At 50.5% G+C, this 12,709-nt stretch overlaps 1 protein-coding gene across 8 annotated transcripts in view; it reads right to left on the reverse strand.

The window, feature by feature from the left end:
- The window catches only part of WDR59 (WD repeat domain 59), a 48,387-nt gene extending 35,778 nt beyond the window's left edge, over positions 1-12,609 (reverse strand). Inside the window, exons 1-7 of one of the 8 annotated variants that reach the window (XM_067004728.1) lie at positions 12,368-12,609; positions 10,085-10,531; positions 8,627-8,676; positions 6,517-6,652; positions 3,199-3,284; positions 2,221-2,301; positions 224-261 (exon numbers count right to left, since the gene is read on the reverse strand). In XM_067004728.1, coding sequence (XP_066860829.1) covers positions 224-261; positions 2,221-2,301; positions 3,199-3,284; positions 6,517-6,652; positions 8,627-8,676; positions 10,085-10,099 — 406 coding nt within the window. In that variant the 5' untranslated portion in view covers positions 10,100-10,531; positions 12,368-12,609. Of the gene's footprint in view, positions 1-223; positions 262-2,220; positions 2,302-3,198; positions 3,285-6,516; positions 6,653-8,626; positions 8,677-10,084; positions 10,532-10,737; positions 11,256-11,415; positions 11,565-12,367 lie in introns of those variants that run through there. The other 7 variants (XM_067004729.1, XM_048078622.2, XM_067004727.1 and 4 more) reach the window with 7 other exon arrangements.
- Between the last annotated feature and the right edge of the window lie 100 nt (positions 12,610-12,709).

Here is a 12,709-nt window from a genome sequence, read left to right on the forward strand (position 1 = left end):
CCATCCTCACTCACATCCCTTCTGCATTCTGCTCCTCCAAAAGGAGCTGTGAACCAAAGCCTCTCAGGCTGCTGCTGCATGGGACAATCACATGTGGTGGCACTTCGGTACTCCGCCACGTTCAGCCTCAGAGCACGAAGGAAGAAAGGAAGGACAGCAGGGGCGCACAACACTGACTTTATATATTAAACATGACTATATCACATACACACAGCATACTTACCGACTGCAGAGAGCGAGACCGTAGGCTTCCTGGTGTCTCTGAAACACAACGTGGTGAATGTGAGCACCCAGGGCCCAGCCCAGCAGGCCCAGCCGCCCCAGGGAGCTCCTCACTGTGCCAGGACTGATTCGATTGCTGCCTCTTGGGAGTTAACGCGCCTCCTGCTCACTTAAATTGTAAATCTAAAACTCAAATATGCCTCATTAAATGGAATAATCAAGAAGTAACGAGCTGGAGGACAGCAGCCATTATTGCCACAAAATGCAGCAATAAATTTAGGACCTAGGATGGAGCTGGAGGGGACGCGAGGGAAGGGAAACACGTGCACTGGGTGGCATGTTGCTACCGGGCAGGCAGAGGAAACACTGGGCTCACTTAAGTTGTTAAGGAAGCAACAAAACCGCCTTTCCCAGGAGAACTGAAAGGAACAAACAGCTGTGGAAAAAAATCAACAAAAGCCATGGATGTGTTTGTCGAGCCTTTGCAGACCCTGATTCAAGGCAGATGGAGCAGTGACTTCAGAGCAAAGGCTTCACGTCCAGGATACAACAACAACATTAACAGGATGTAAACCCAGCTACACAGACTCTACAGACCAATTTCTGCGGTGGTACAAGCCAGCGTGGCACCACGACAGCTCGCAGCAGCTAGGACATGAATCAAGGCAGTAATTCAACCCTTGACATTGCTCCTCAGGAAGTCACCTGCCCCTTCAGGAAAAAAACGCCAGTGGAAACAAGGAATAGCGTCTTCAGCTTTTCAGGTTAGCTGAAAAGCAAAGTATTTTCTGGAATGAACAGCATCTCTCCCACCAAGAATTTCTGTCTACTCAGAAAGTTATTTTGTAGGAAAAATGAAGTGGGGAACTTCCAGCTCCTCTTACTGCAGGATTACTTCCCTAGAGCTTCGTTAGAGGCTTCACCAGGATGTTCTCTTGCTGGAGGCCAGCAGCCCCCAGAACTCACTGCCCTTGGACACTCAGACCTTGCCAGTCAGTACATGCAGGATGCAGGCGTTAGTCAGAGACTAAGCAAGCATTTTTGGATGGGTGATACACACAGACACAAAATGGTGGAAGGGCACAGCAGAGTTAAAGCAGGGCTCCTGCCACAACCTTCAGAGACTTTTTTTTTTTTTTTGCTTGGCACTAAGATAGTATCACAGGAAAACACAACCAGCAGTTATTGTCTCTCTGTCTTTTAATTACACATTAATAATATATTGCCGTTCTCAAGCACCATTTAACCAAGGATCTAAGTGCTTCGTAGGAGCTAAACAAGCCTCAGGGTACCCTGGTGCAGTGGGGTTATATAATTATCCTTCTATTATAACTGAGCAAGGGAGGCAGAGAGGAACAAAGTGACTTGCCAGGGGTCATAAAGAGTTGCTGTACAGCCAGCACGAGGACCCAGGAGCCCCAGTGCCAGCTCCCTGCTTCTCAGGTATAAAATGTGGGGCTTTAACGTTGGCGGTTTTGGACAGATCTGCTACTGTGAAATTACTCATGATAGAAAGCACCAGGAATCCAGGGAAGTCATGAACTGGAAAAGGTTCCTGAACAGTGCTGCCAGTCTTCACACCACTGAGGGAGAGTCAGCTACAGTCACTGAATTTAGAGGAAAATGACTGCAGGATCATGAAATGGTGCTCACTCACTCAGCTAAAGGGGAAAAGAAATCTTGAGGAACACCCATGGGTTCTAGGAAAAGCTTCCAAGGAAAGCTCTGAAGTAGCTAGGGACAGAAGGCAGTAGGTATTTTTTCCCCACTCAGGAGCATGACTGTGACTTAACTATACCTGCGTCCCTTCACTGACTCTGAACTGGCTTGAAAGCAAGGGACCAGAAGCCGCCTTCAAGATCACGGGAAGTGGATGGAGCCCTTTGTAAGCAAAGCTGAAAAGCAGCACCCTTCAGTGCGTGCTTTGCCCTGCAAGCTGCTAATTATGGAAACGAGCCCAGCGATTTCCCTGCAGTGCAGAGACATGCTGGTTCTTACTTGATGTCCCAGATGTAGATGTACGTGTCAACGGAACTGGTGACCAGCAGGTCTGGCTCAAACACCGCCCAGTCCAAGTCACTGCAAATGAAAAGTCAGAGTAGGAAAGCAGAGAAAAGCAGTCAGCATCAACAATTATTCGATAATTAGCAGTTAGCAAGCCCCCAGTACATTTCTTTGACAAATTCATGGCTACTCCAAGACATCTACTGAAACTTTTTAAGTAAAAAACAAGATCTTAATCATTTCTCTAAGTAAATTCCAAGAAGCAATGCAATACTTCTGGGTAAATTCCAGTGAAACATCCCCCTAGCCCTGAGCTTTATAGCTGTCACATGCGCGTGCTCTTTCCCCCACAGGAACAGGCACACTGCGAGTACCACACATTCTTGGCATCAACCCTTCGTTCTGGAATGCCTTCCTGTTGGGCTCACCAGGTGCACCTGGGACACAAAGAGCCTCCAGGCAGCCCAAACAACTGCCATCTCAATTTGCTGCGATTACTTTTCATAGTCAGGAGCTGGAGTAAAAAACACTGTTTCACCTGCATTTCCAGCCCAGCGCTAAAGCACACCCCTGGAACTGCAGGCAGAGATCTTCCATGCACCACTAACCCACCGTGAACTTCATCTTTGGGATTACCTGCTTTAATTCAGCTCTATCCCACAGAAACATGGCTGAGATTCAATTTAATAAACGTGCTGCCGCTATCTGTTTCCCTGCTGACGGTCCTGTTTATTACAAGGACAGCAGCCTAAGGCAATGACACAAAAGCCATCAAGGGCTATGTGGATATTCTGGGGGAGCCACTTCACATCTGACATCTTCTCCAGATGGGAAGGCAAGGCAGAAGGGCAAACAGCAAGTAAAAACAGGCTCAGAGTAGAACCTGCATAGGATCAGGACCGAAACATTCACCTTCAATGAAACAGCTCTTTGTTTACCACCCAGCAGTTCACAGCACCACTTGTTTCGCACCTGATCACACGTGTGTGTCCTTGCAAGGATGTGCAAACTTCCCCGTTACCTTCCTTCCACTTATACAGGTCAACTCGCTGGTTGCTCTGAAATTAAAAGGAAGAAAGAAGACAATGGCAGGCAAACAAGACAGGGCAGGAAGCCATGTGCCAGGACCAGGTTCCTTTCCCTTTGAATAATCTGTTACCAATCAGTCCCACTGTGAGTAGCAGAGTCCTTGCCCAGAGCAGGAGAACAAAGATGAACCTACAGGCTGCAAGGACTCAAAAGCCTACGCTTTAATTACATCCACTTAAAATCGGAGATAAACAAGAACAGGAGAAAAATCACATTGCAAAACGTTTCCATGAAATGATGTTCTCAGAACTTGTATGTCCTAACAAGCAGCTGTAACTGCAGGCAGCCAAATTCTCTCCGCAGGAATACCCTGCCAGTCTGTTCGTGTTCACAACCAGAGTTCTCAGTGAGGGAGATGATGGATCACCACTGGTCCTCCTCAACATTCCCTCAATTCCCTTCTGCGATAGTCAGGGCCACTGCAAAATGAGACCAGCACAGTCTGACGGCTTCAGGGTCACCTCCTCAAGGGTACTTCCATTGTTGCCAGCCCAGAAAAAAAACCTTTAAGTGCTTATCACTAACTGTAAACCACAGGAGCAAACCAGATGAATCAATGGCAATGTTATTTAGGGCTTCTTCACTCATTCCAGGAATAAATCCTCCCCCAAACCCAGCCACACACACACACTTATTTGAAACTAGCTGTTGTACTTTAAGTTCACGTTCTGCCTCAACCAAAATTTACTTCCTGCCCCTGAAAGATTAGAGCTGGCCCAGGCTGAATCGCCTTTTGTGGTGCATAAATAGCACCAAGCACTGTGGGTCTTGAGCCCTGGCTGGAAATTCACGTTGGTTTTGCAAAAATCAAAATAATAGCTCTTCAAAATTTGATCTTCACTAGCCCCTCATTTTCAAGCATACATGCAGACGAGGATAAAGATAATAGAGACCAGACAAATCTTACAATCTGTGGCCTTTTTTTTCCTACCCCAAAGCTGCTTCATAAGAATTTGAACTTGCAAACGGATAAAACACTCCAGCCTTCCCTGAAATGGAAGGCCTCCTCCCAGCTCAGCAATAATATATGGCATCTCTCTAACAGCTCACAGCAGGGCTGCGCAAGAGCTTGGGGCAAGGAAAACTCCTTGTGTGTTTCTCACTGACAGAAAGACTTAAGAGAGGAGAGTGAAATTACCCAACAGGATTTGTCCAGGACTCCAAGGTCGATGCTACAAGATAAGTATCACCAGAAGTTCCTCAGGCTTTTAGTGGGGCATCTCACGTGGAAAGCGCTGCCTGTAGCACCAGGTGTGGCAGAACGACAGCTCCTCCCACCAGAAGCACATTTTTTATAAAAGCGCTTTCAAAAAAGTGCTTCTGATGATAAGAAATAGCACAAACTTCCAGTGATTTCATCACCCTCTTGCTCAAGCATTTGTGACCACACAACAAGAGTAACAGGAGGATCTAGCATGGAAAACAATGGCATTTCTAAACAACAGCTCAGGAGTCCCCAGAAGTGCGCTCGAGCCAGAGGGCTGACACGGCCGAGCACAGCAAGAGGACGTGTTTCAGCTCTTCTGGAAAGAAGCCAAAACAACGAGACGCCCTTATCCAAGCACAAGGACAGGCTCCCCCTCTGCCTGCACCGCTTCCAGTCAATTGGAAGTCAATTGGAAAAGCTTTTTGCAAGCAGGATGGAAGCCTCCTAACGGGGATGCAGAGGGGTAAGGACCCTCGGGACTGTCTACAAGACTTGCGTGGTGCACATCAGCTGGGTCCATACGATGACCTCGGCAGAGGTTCATGGAGGATCAACAGCCAGCTTGAGTCCAAAGGGAGCCAAGTGCATCTTTACCGTGATGAATCCCAGCTAATTTGGCCTTCCCGATATAACTTCGCCCCCCTAGGCATGGCCCTGCACAAGCACATCCAGACCTGACCTGGAAGGCAGACCCAAGCACACAGCACAAGCCCGGTTTCCCCTTCCAAACAGGACAGGCTAAATGCCAGTCCTCGGGCAGGGCCATGCTGCATCGGCACCGGAACGCCAGCTAACTGGGAGACAGCTGCTGGGGAGGCGTTCCTGACCCAAACTGGGGAACCTGCCTGATCCCATCTTGGGGATCCCTCGCCTGATGTGCAGCAGCAACTACATCTTAGCATCTTCATCTACAAACAGGAGCAGCGAGGTTTGATGCCACCTACGACTAGCTGAACGGAAGGATGGCTGCTGAAGGCTTCTATGAACAGGCAGGGACCTTTAAGACATCATTCATGCACCAGAGCTGGGACGAGAAAGACTGAGGGTCAGGGAATGTCAGAGAACAAACTGGCAAAGGCTGTAACTGGCACCACTGGTCCCCTTTTCGGGCCACCTTTAATGCCAGTTGTAGCCAGTCCTGGAGGCAAAAGGAACAAAAAATCCCTGGAAATCATGTTCAACTAAGTGTTTTCTCAAAACAATAGACGAAACCTGCCCACCCCACCTATTTCAGGACGCAACAGCAAAGGTGTCTGCGAAGAATAGAAAGGTCTGTGCCCAGCTAGTGCCAGTAGCTGTCAACCACAGTGCTGCAGCACAGGCTGCTGCTGGCGGGAGCTCAGCACGCTGGGTGAACGAACGAGCTACAGAGCACGACAGGCTGAGTAAAGAGCTACAGGCTGCGCCCAAGTCTCAGATGGCCACTAGACCAGCCGTTTTTAAACACCGTTTGCACTACTGCTTCTTCAGACCAGCTGATTTACTTCTCCACACACGAAATAAGAACTCCTTGCTGACCTGGTGCCTGCCCATCTGCCAGCCCAGGTTGTTACAGCGGTGAGCCAGTTTTGACTTGGGCTATTTATGGACTGCCTGGTGCACCACATCCCACCAGGAAGGCAGGGAGGCGAAAACAAAACAGCACAGAGCAAGAAATTCAATAACTGGCAGATCTCATAACAGAATGGAGGTCAGAAACAGAACATCCCCCTTCCTTCCAGAAAAGGACCGGCCGGATGCCTGATTTATCTGGCAAGGTGCTTTACAGAAGACGAGGAAGCAAAACTAGGTTCAACACTTACCGTCCAATAACTGAGAACCGCCAAGCCCAGCGCCTCACCTCGCTGGCAGCAAATCAGAATTAGGCTTCCTCTTGCTACGTGACCTGCAGAAGCACGCCCGTGCCAGCCCCACACAGCCTTCCCAGTGCAGAGTCTCACCCATGAAAGCCCGGGGAAGAGCACGAGCTACAGCTTTTAAACGAGTGAACTTACCGAAGCCGCAAAGTAGTAGGCGCAGCTGTCGTGGGGGTTCCACTGCACCGCCCCGATGTCCCACTTGCTCTGTCGGGAGATCTTGCGGTGACCCTCGTTCGGGGCATCCAGGTTGACTATGTAGAGGAAACGGCGGCTGCAAGGCAGAGATACAAAAAGGCTGCATCACACGCTCCTTATCTCCAAGCCCCAAGCTCACAGGGAACTTACAGCCTGGTGACCAGAACGCCAAGGGAAGCTTTTAACGAGCCTTGTGAAAATACCTTCCTGAGAACGCTAGGTTTGACCACATAATTCCAAAAGGAGTACATTTAGTAAAAATTAAAAATCAAGACATGGAAATTAGACAGAATCTGCAAATGCAGTGGGCAGCTCAGACCACAGAAAGCCCCAAATAACTGGGACACGGAAGGAAGCACTGGGAAGCGGTGCCCTGACAAAGGCGGCTGAGGGTTTTCACACCACACGGTTTGGGGGCTTGGTTCTGCAGACGGTACGAGCAGAGCCGTGCAGAGCCAGCTCAGCTGCAGCAGCTCGTTAACGTGGGTGGACACGACACTGCACTGACCTGACTGCATTACTGACCTGAGCTAACCCTATTTGCAGCAGCGAGACGTTCGCATGATGCTGCAGCTGAGCTCATACATCCTGCTGGACCTGGCCGGCTCCCCGCAGAGCTAGGTGAGGTATCGTTCCCTCCAGCGTGATTCATCTTCGGAGCAAGATAAACCACCCAGAAATAATTGTAAGGCAGCTGAGCTCTAATGGAAGACCAGCACCAAAATGTAGGGAGCCATACATAATTAACCACATCAGCGCCACGTATGTCAGCCGCACAGCAAGCACACAGCTGCTCTCAGCACTGCGAGTTTTCCCAAGAGAAAGAGCACAGAGAGCACCTTTGCTGCCTTTCCAAACCAAAGCCCTCAGGGCTACCAGCTCTGAAGACGCTGAAGCCTCTGAGGCTCTTCCACAGCTTTAAAAAGAAAGGAGGCGAATGCTGAGCAGCTGCTGGAGAAGCCTGAAAAGCAGCTGGACCCGATGCTGAATAGCAGCCTGCCCTCAGCTCGCTTCTGGCCCAAATACACTGGGAGCTGTGCAGGTACAAGAACAGGCATCGAGTCAGACCCAAACCAGCTGCTGAGCCGGCTGCTCCTGCGCAGGGCTTTGCATGGAAGCAAGAAGGCCTCCAAGTTGTGCCCAGCCACCCTTTTCCTCCAAGAGCAACCAAAGCTGTGCCTGAAATGGAAAGGAGCATCCAAATCAGTGCGGTAACCGGGCACAGGACGGTGGCAGCTGGGCAGGCTCCTGCTGAGCAGTCCAAGACTTGCCCTGGAAGTGGCTCCCCAATGCCAAGCCCTGCCAGGAGCTCGGAGTTCACAGCACCTCCTGCAGAACCGTGTTAGTGAAAGGGCTCCGTGACTGGAGCTGCTGAGGGCAGAGCCATGCGCGTCCTCAGCAGCAAACCCAGCACAGTGCCTCGGCGTCCCCCTTACGGCCCCCTGGAAGTCCCACAGCTGGCTTGTCAAAGGTACAGAGACGGACGAGGCAAAGCCTAGCACGCACAGGAACACACCGCTGTCAGATCGGCTCTGCTAACACCTCGTGGGTGGGGGTGGCAACGATAAAGGGAAATGGGAGAGCAGAGGGTAGGAAACAAGCCCTGAGAAACCACAGCAGGAGACGTTTGGCTCTTGGTGAGGATCATCCCACGCTGAGCCAACACAGGAACAGGTCAGAGAGCTTGGCTCCTCTGACCAAGCACACCACGGGGATCTCTGGGGCATATTTCATCTCGAGCAAATGACTTAATCCATATTTCAAGCAGAACCCAAGCAGTACTTTCGGGTGCTCCACCTCCCACAAGCAGATTCAGGGAAACACATCAGGGAAGTCACAGCAGTGTTTTATTTTGCTGTTGGTGCTGGCTTTAAACTCCGCGTCCCATCGGAAACGCGACCCAGATCCTCTTCACGAAGCCTCGAACAGAACTCAGCTGCACCTTTCCGAAACAATTCGTCAGCCCTTGAGCTGAGGTCAGCCTGAAGGTTGCTGATCTGGCTTGGGGAAGTGCCTGGCACACATTTCTAACGGGGACTGTCACACTCACCCTGAGAGTACCGCGTGCTGTCCCAGGCAGTCCACTGACATAGCAGTTGCCTGTTAAAGAGAAACAGAGAACAAGACTAAATTATCGCTGTCAGGTCAGCCTCTCAGTCAGACACACAGCTCTGGGGAGGAGCTCAGGAAAACCCGCAAGCTCATCTTCAAGGCACGAACTGCTACGGTAAGAGTCAAAGCTGATAGCTCAGGGACGGCAGAAGGAACACCCCTTACAGGATCAGCGGGGTGACGGTGTAGCAGTTGATTTGGGGATGCAGGATAGCATAGAGAAAACATCATTTTATTTTTTTTAAAGTAAAACGAAGTCAAGATGTGGCAAACACCATGATGAGCACCGAGACCTTGCTCCGTTCTCCCTGCTATGGCAATCACAGCTGCTGCCGCTCAATCAGCAATCTCTAATAATCCTTATTAATCAGCCCCTGCTCCTGCTCAGGAGCTTTCTCAGCCTCTCTCTCTTCCATTGCAGGGCCAGATTTAATTATATAGGCACCGGGAGATAAAAGTGCAGCCATTTGTACGTGGCTGGTCTCCAAACAGGAGATGGCTAAGAGGCATCAGAATTTACTCCTCGTGTAGGAGGCTGAGATAACTTAAGTGCCAAAGACTGAACATTGTCTCCCCCCTCTTCGTTCAGAACGGAATTAGACGACGATCTCGTTTACTTGCCCAGAGAACAAAGGGAAATTTGACTTGAAAAGCTGCACAGTTCGTCCCATAAACATAGATACGACTTCAAGGCAGTTTTTAGCGTTGGCAGCACAGAAGCAGAATATGCCCCACATTCTTCAACCTCACTGCTGTCATCTTCAAAGCCGCCTATCTGAAGGCTTCGCGTGTCTCTGCTGCTGTTCGCGATTCCACTAAGTACTCTCAGCACGGATCCAGCAAGACTTCAGGATGTCCCACAGCTGCTACTTGGAAGCAGCACTAAAATCAGAGAGCCTGCACGGCAATCCCGTTCCATTTCAACCAGATTTGACAGAATCGAACAATTTTTTTTCAACCATTCTGAACATTGCCTGTCCTCAAGTGCAGGAGGGAGAACTCACCCCCTGCTCGCAGGTGCCCCAGCCAAGGGAAAGGCAGCAGCACCGGGGGCTTGTCCCTCCTGCAGACCCGAGGTCCACGGGGAGAAGAGCTTGTACCTGCACCCCACCAAGCTGAGCTTCACGATTTCTGCTTTCCTTGCTTTCTCCTAGGCAGCAAATCTAGTCTTCTGGCAAGGTCTTCCTAATCCTAAAGCTAATACTTCAAATAAAGAGCCAGTTTTTAAATCTCTAAATGGTAAAGAAATAATCCCAGCTTCCTAGATTTCACATCACCTTGCAAAACAACGTGCGTTATTAAATCTATACAAAAAAAAATCAAGCAGAAGGAAGTTTCCCCGATGATGCACATTTTGCTCGAGATGAATTAAAATGAGGATCACTACAGCCATTACCGGAAGCCTGCTCATGTGATGGAGAGCTCGTCAGCCGACGTATTTCACACAGCTTTGGCCATCTTTCCCCAAGGTAGAAGAACAGCAGTCAATTTAAAGTGATTGATAACTTCACGTACAAGTTTATTTTTCTGGCATTGGCACCAGGATCTCATAAATCTTTAAGAATCGTTTTTAATAACGAACGCTGATAAACTGTTTTTCCAGACACTGAGCATCAGAAAACGTAATGACTAATTATATCGAAGTAAAAACCTTCACGTGGCAGGCTGCTACTCTGTTGGGTCACAAATTAAGTGATTTTATGGCAAGATCTTCCCTACAATGTTACAGTCTCTCATCTAGGCAACAGGGAAAAAAAAACCCTCAGCAGCTGTCAGATGCATTTAACGCGCCGTCTATGTCGGTACATCAGTCTTCACAGCACAGCCTTCCAGAAGGGGGAAGCTGAAACAGAACAAACCAACCTGAAAAGAGTCTTTATCCTAAAACAATCAGACTAGCTGGAGTTGCTGTTTAGGAGCACCAATTATCCCAATAAGCACGTTACGAACACCACACATCTGAAAACCAGCTCTGAGCCCACAGCCCAGAAAATATCTTCTACAAATATCTGCTACAAATGGTTGGCAGCTGGTTTTGCAGACACATACAGCGATAAATGTAGCAGCTGTCCACTCTTTGAGTTATCTTGGTTTTGGGGTTGGGATGTTGGAGACGGCACGGCCTACAGGCAGAGCTCGAGCCTGGTACAGGAGCGTAACAGCTGAGGTGTTTCCATTTCTCAATCTCGGGTTCCCTATCTGCAAAAATCTTTCACGTAGACTCCTAAAAAAAGCTCAAGCCAAAATACATAAATAAGGTTAGTCTGAAAGCAGCAGCCTAGCAGCCCTGGATGCTGAAGCTCTCTGGTTTCACAGGAGAGAACAGGCAGGTCAGAAGAGCTCTGGAAAGCACCAGAGTAAGCCGAAACGACCAAAATACCAGTGGTTAACCTCCCTGCTAAGGTATACACCAGTGAGACTGAAAGGCAGCGCTGCAGAAGAGGCTCAACCACCTGTTCTTTCCCCCTCCGCAAGTCATTATGAATAAGCAATCAAATCATGAGGCACGTCTCTCCGAGCCAGATGCAATTTGAATCCGTGATCTAGGAGTAAGCGCCTTCGGATCTCAGTTTCCCGAGAGCAAATCCTCACCAACAGACACGACTGCTTTCAGAACTTCTTCCAGGAGGAACACAAGACCGATATAAAGCTTTCCGAGTACAGAGCTGGAAAGCTGTGTTAGCTTACGGAGGGCAGGCTGGATGTGACGCGCAGGACCCAACGCACCTGGTGAACACAGAGCTGACATTGCTCTGGAACACGAGGACGAACAAGAAGATGATTTTCCAGACCTATTTTTTATTTTTCTGGGTTTCCTGCTGAAGTAGTTCAGAGTTCACCCGCCAGGCTCAGCTCTGTGAAGCAACTGGCAATGCCTTAAAAAAAAAAAAAAAGCAAAAACCTGTTTCTCAGAATAGCTCCTAAAAAGGCGTGTAAGCAAAATCTGAAGGGAGCTCTACTGCAAGCAGCAACTTCAAAAATAAATGCTGACCCTTTTGCTATTTAAAAATCTAACCCGCTTTTCCTGCTAATCGAGCCACGCTCACCAGCAGCCAGCAAAGCGGCTGTAATGGTCTCGGAGGAAAAACGAAGAAAGATGTGTGGGAAGAGGTAACGTCTTTACGAGGCCTGCCAACAGTTGGGAAAAAATAGATGTTTCAGAGATCTAATTGAGAGTGGAAATAAAGTGCCTCGTGAATTAAGGCATCTTCCCCATAATCTGGAAGAGTAATAGAAATATTCAACAGTTCCATTACGGTATCTACTATTTCTGCCTGTGTCTAAGCCGGGAGCTTGCAGAGAAGCTCACCCGCGCGTCGGGCTTTGTGTATTTGGAAAACAGACGGAAAGGGAAGAGAAGCTGGCCTGGCTGCGCCCTAACCAAAACTAACAGAGACGCACCGGGGGGCTGGCCTGCGCCCACCACGCTCGGTGTTTGCTGTGCGCCCGTGCCTTCGGAGCGTGCCACGAGCACGGCGACCGCTGCGGCCCGAGGGGCCTCGGGAGCCCCCCCCGCAGGCTTTTTACCAAAAACCCCCCAAACGACCCCAAAACCGCCCCCAAACCGCGCCCCCCCCAGCCTGACCCCCCTCTGCCAAGGCCCGCCCCCCCCAGCCCCGCCCCACGGCCGGGAGCCCGGCGGTGCCGCGAGGAGCCGGGCGGGCGGCGCGGCCCGCACCTGGGCGTCGCGGAACTCCACCACCACATTCTCGCTGCTCCAGCGCGCCGCCATCTTGCGCCGCCCCGGCAACGCCCCGACGCCGGCCCCGGGGCGGGGCGGGGCGAGGCGGCGAGGGGGAGGAGCCTCGGCGGCGGGGGCTGCCGGGAAATGTAGTTTTACCCCGCCGCACGCACAGCTCCCGGTGCCGGGGGAGAGGGGGCTGCTGGGAAATGTAGTCCTCCCCCAGCCCCCGGTACCGGGGGAGAGGGGGCTGCTGGGAGTTGTAGTTCAATCCCGTACCCCCCCCCCCCGCACACCGAGCCCCCAGCCCCGGTGCCGCGCCCCGAGGCGACGGCGGCG

The sequence above is a fragment of the Anser cygnoides genome, chromosome 12 (genome assembly GCF_040182565.1).
Source record: "Anser cygnoides isolate HZ-2024a breed goose chromosome 12, Taihu_goose_T2T_genome, whole genome shotgun sequence".
Taxonomy (NCBI): domain Eukaryota; kingdom Metazoa; phylum Chordata; class Aves; order Anseriformes; family Anatidae; genus Anser; species Anser cygnoides.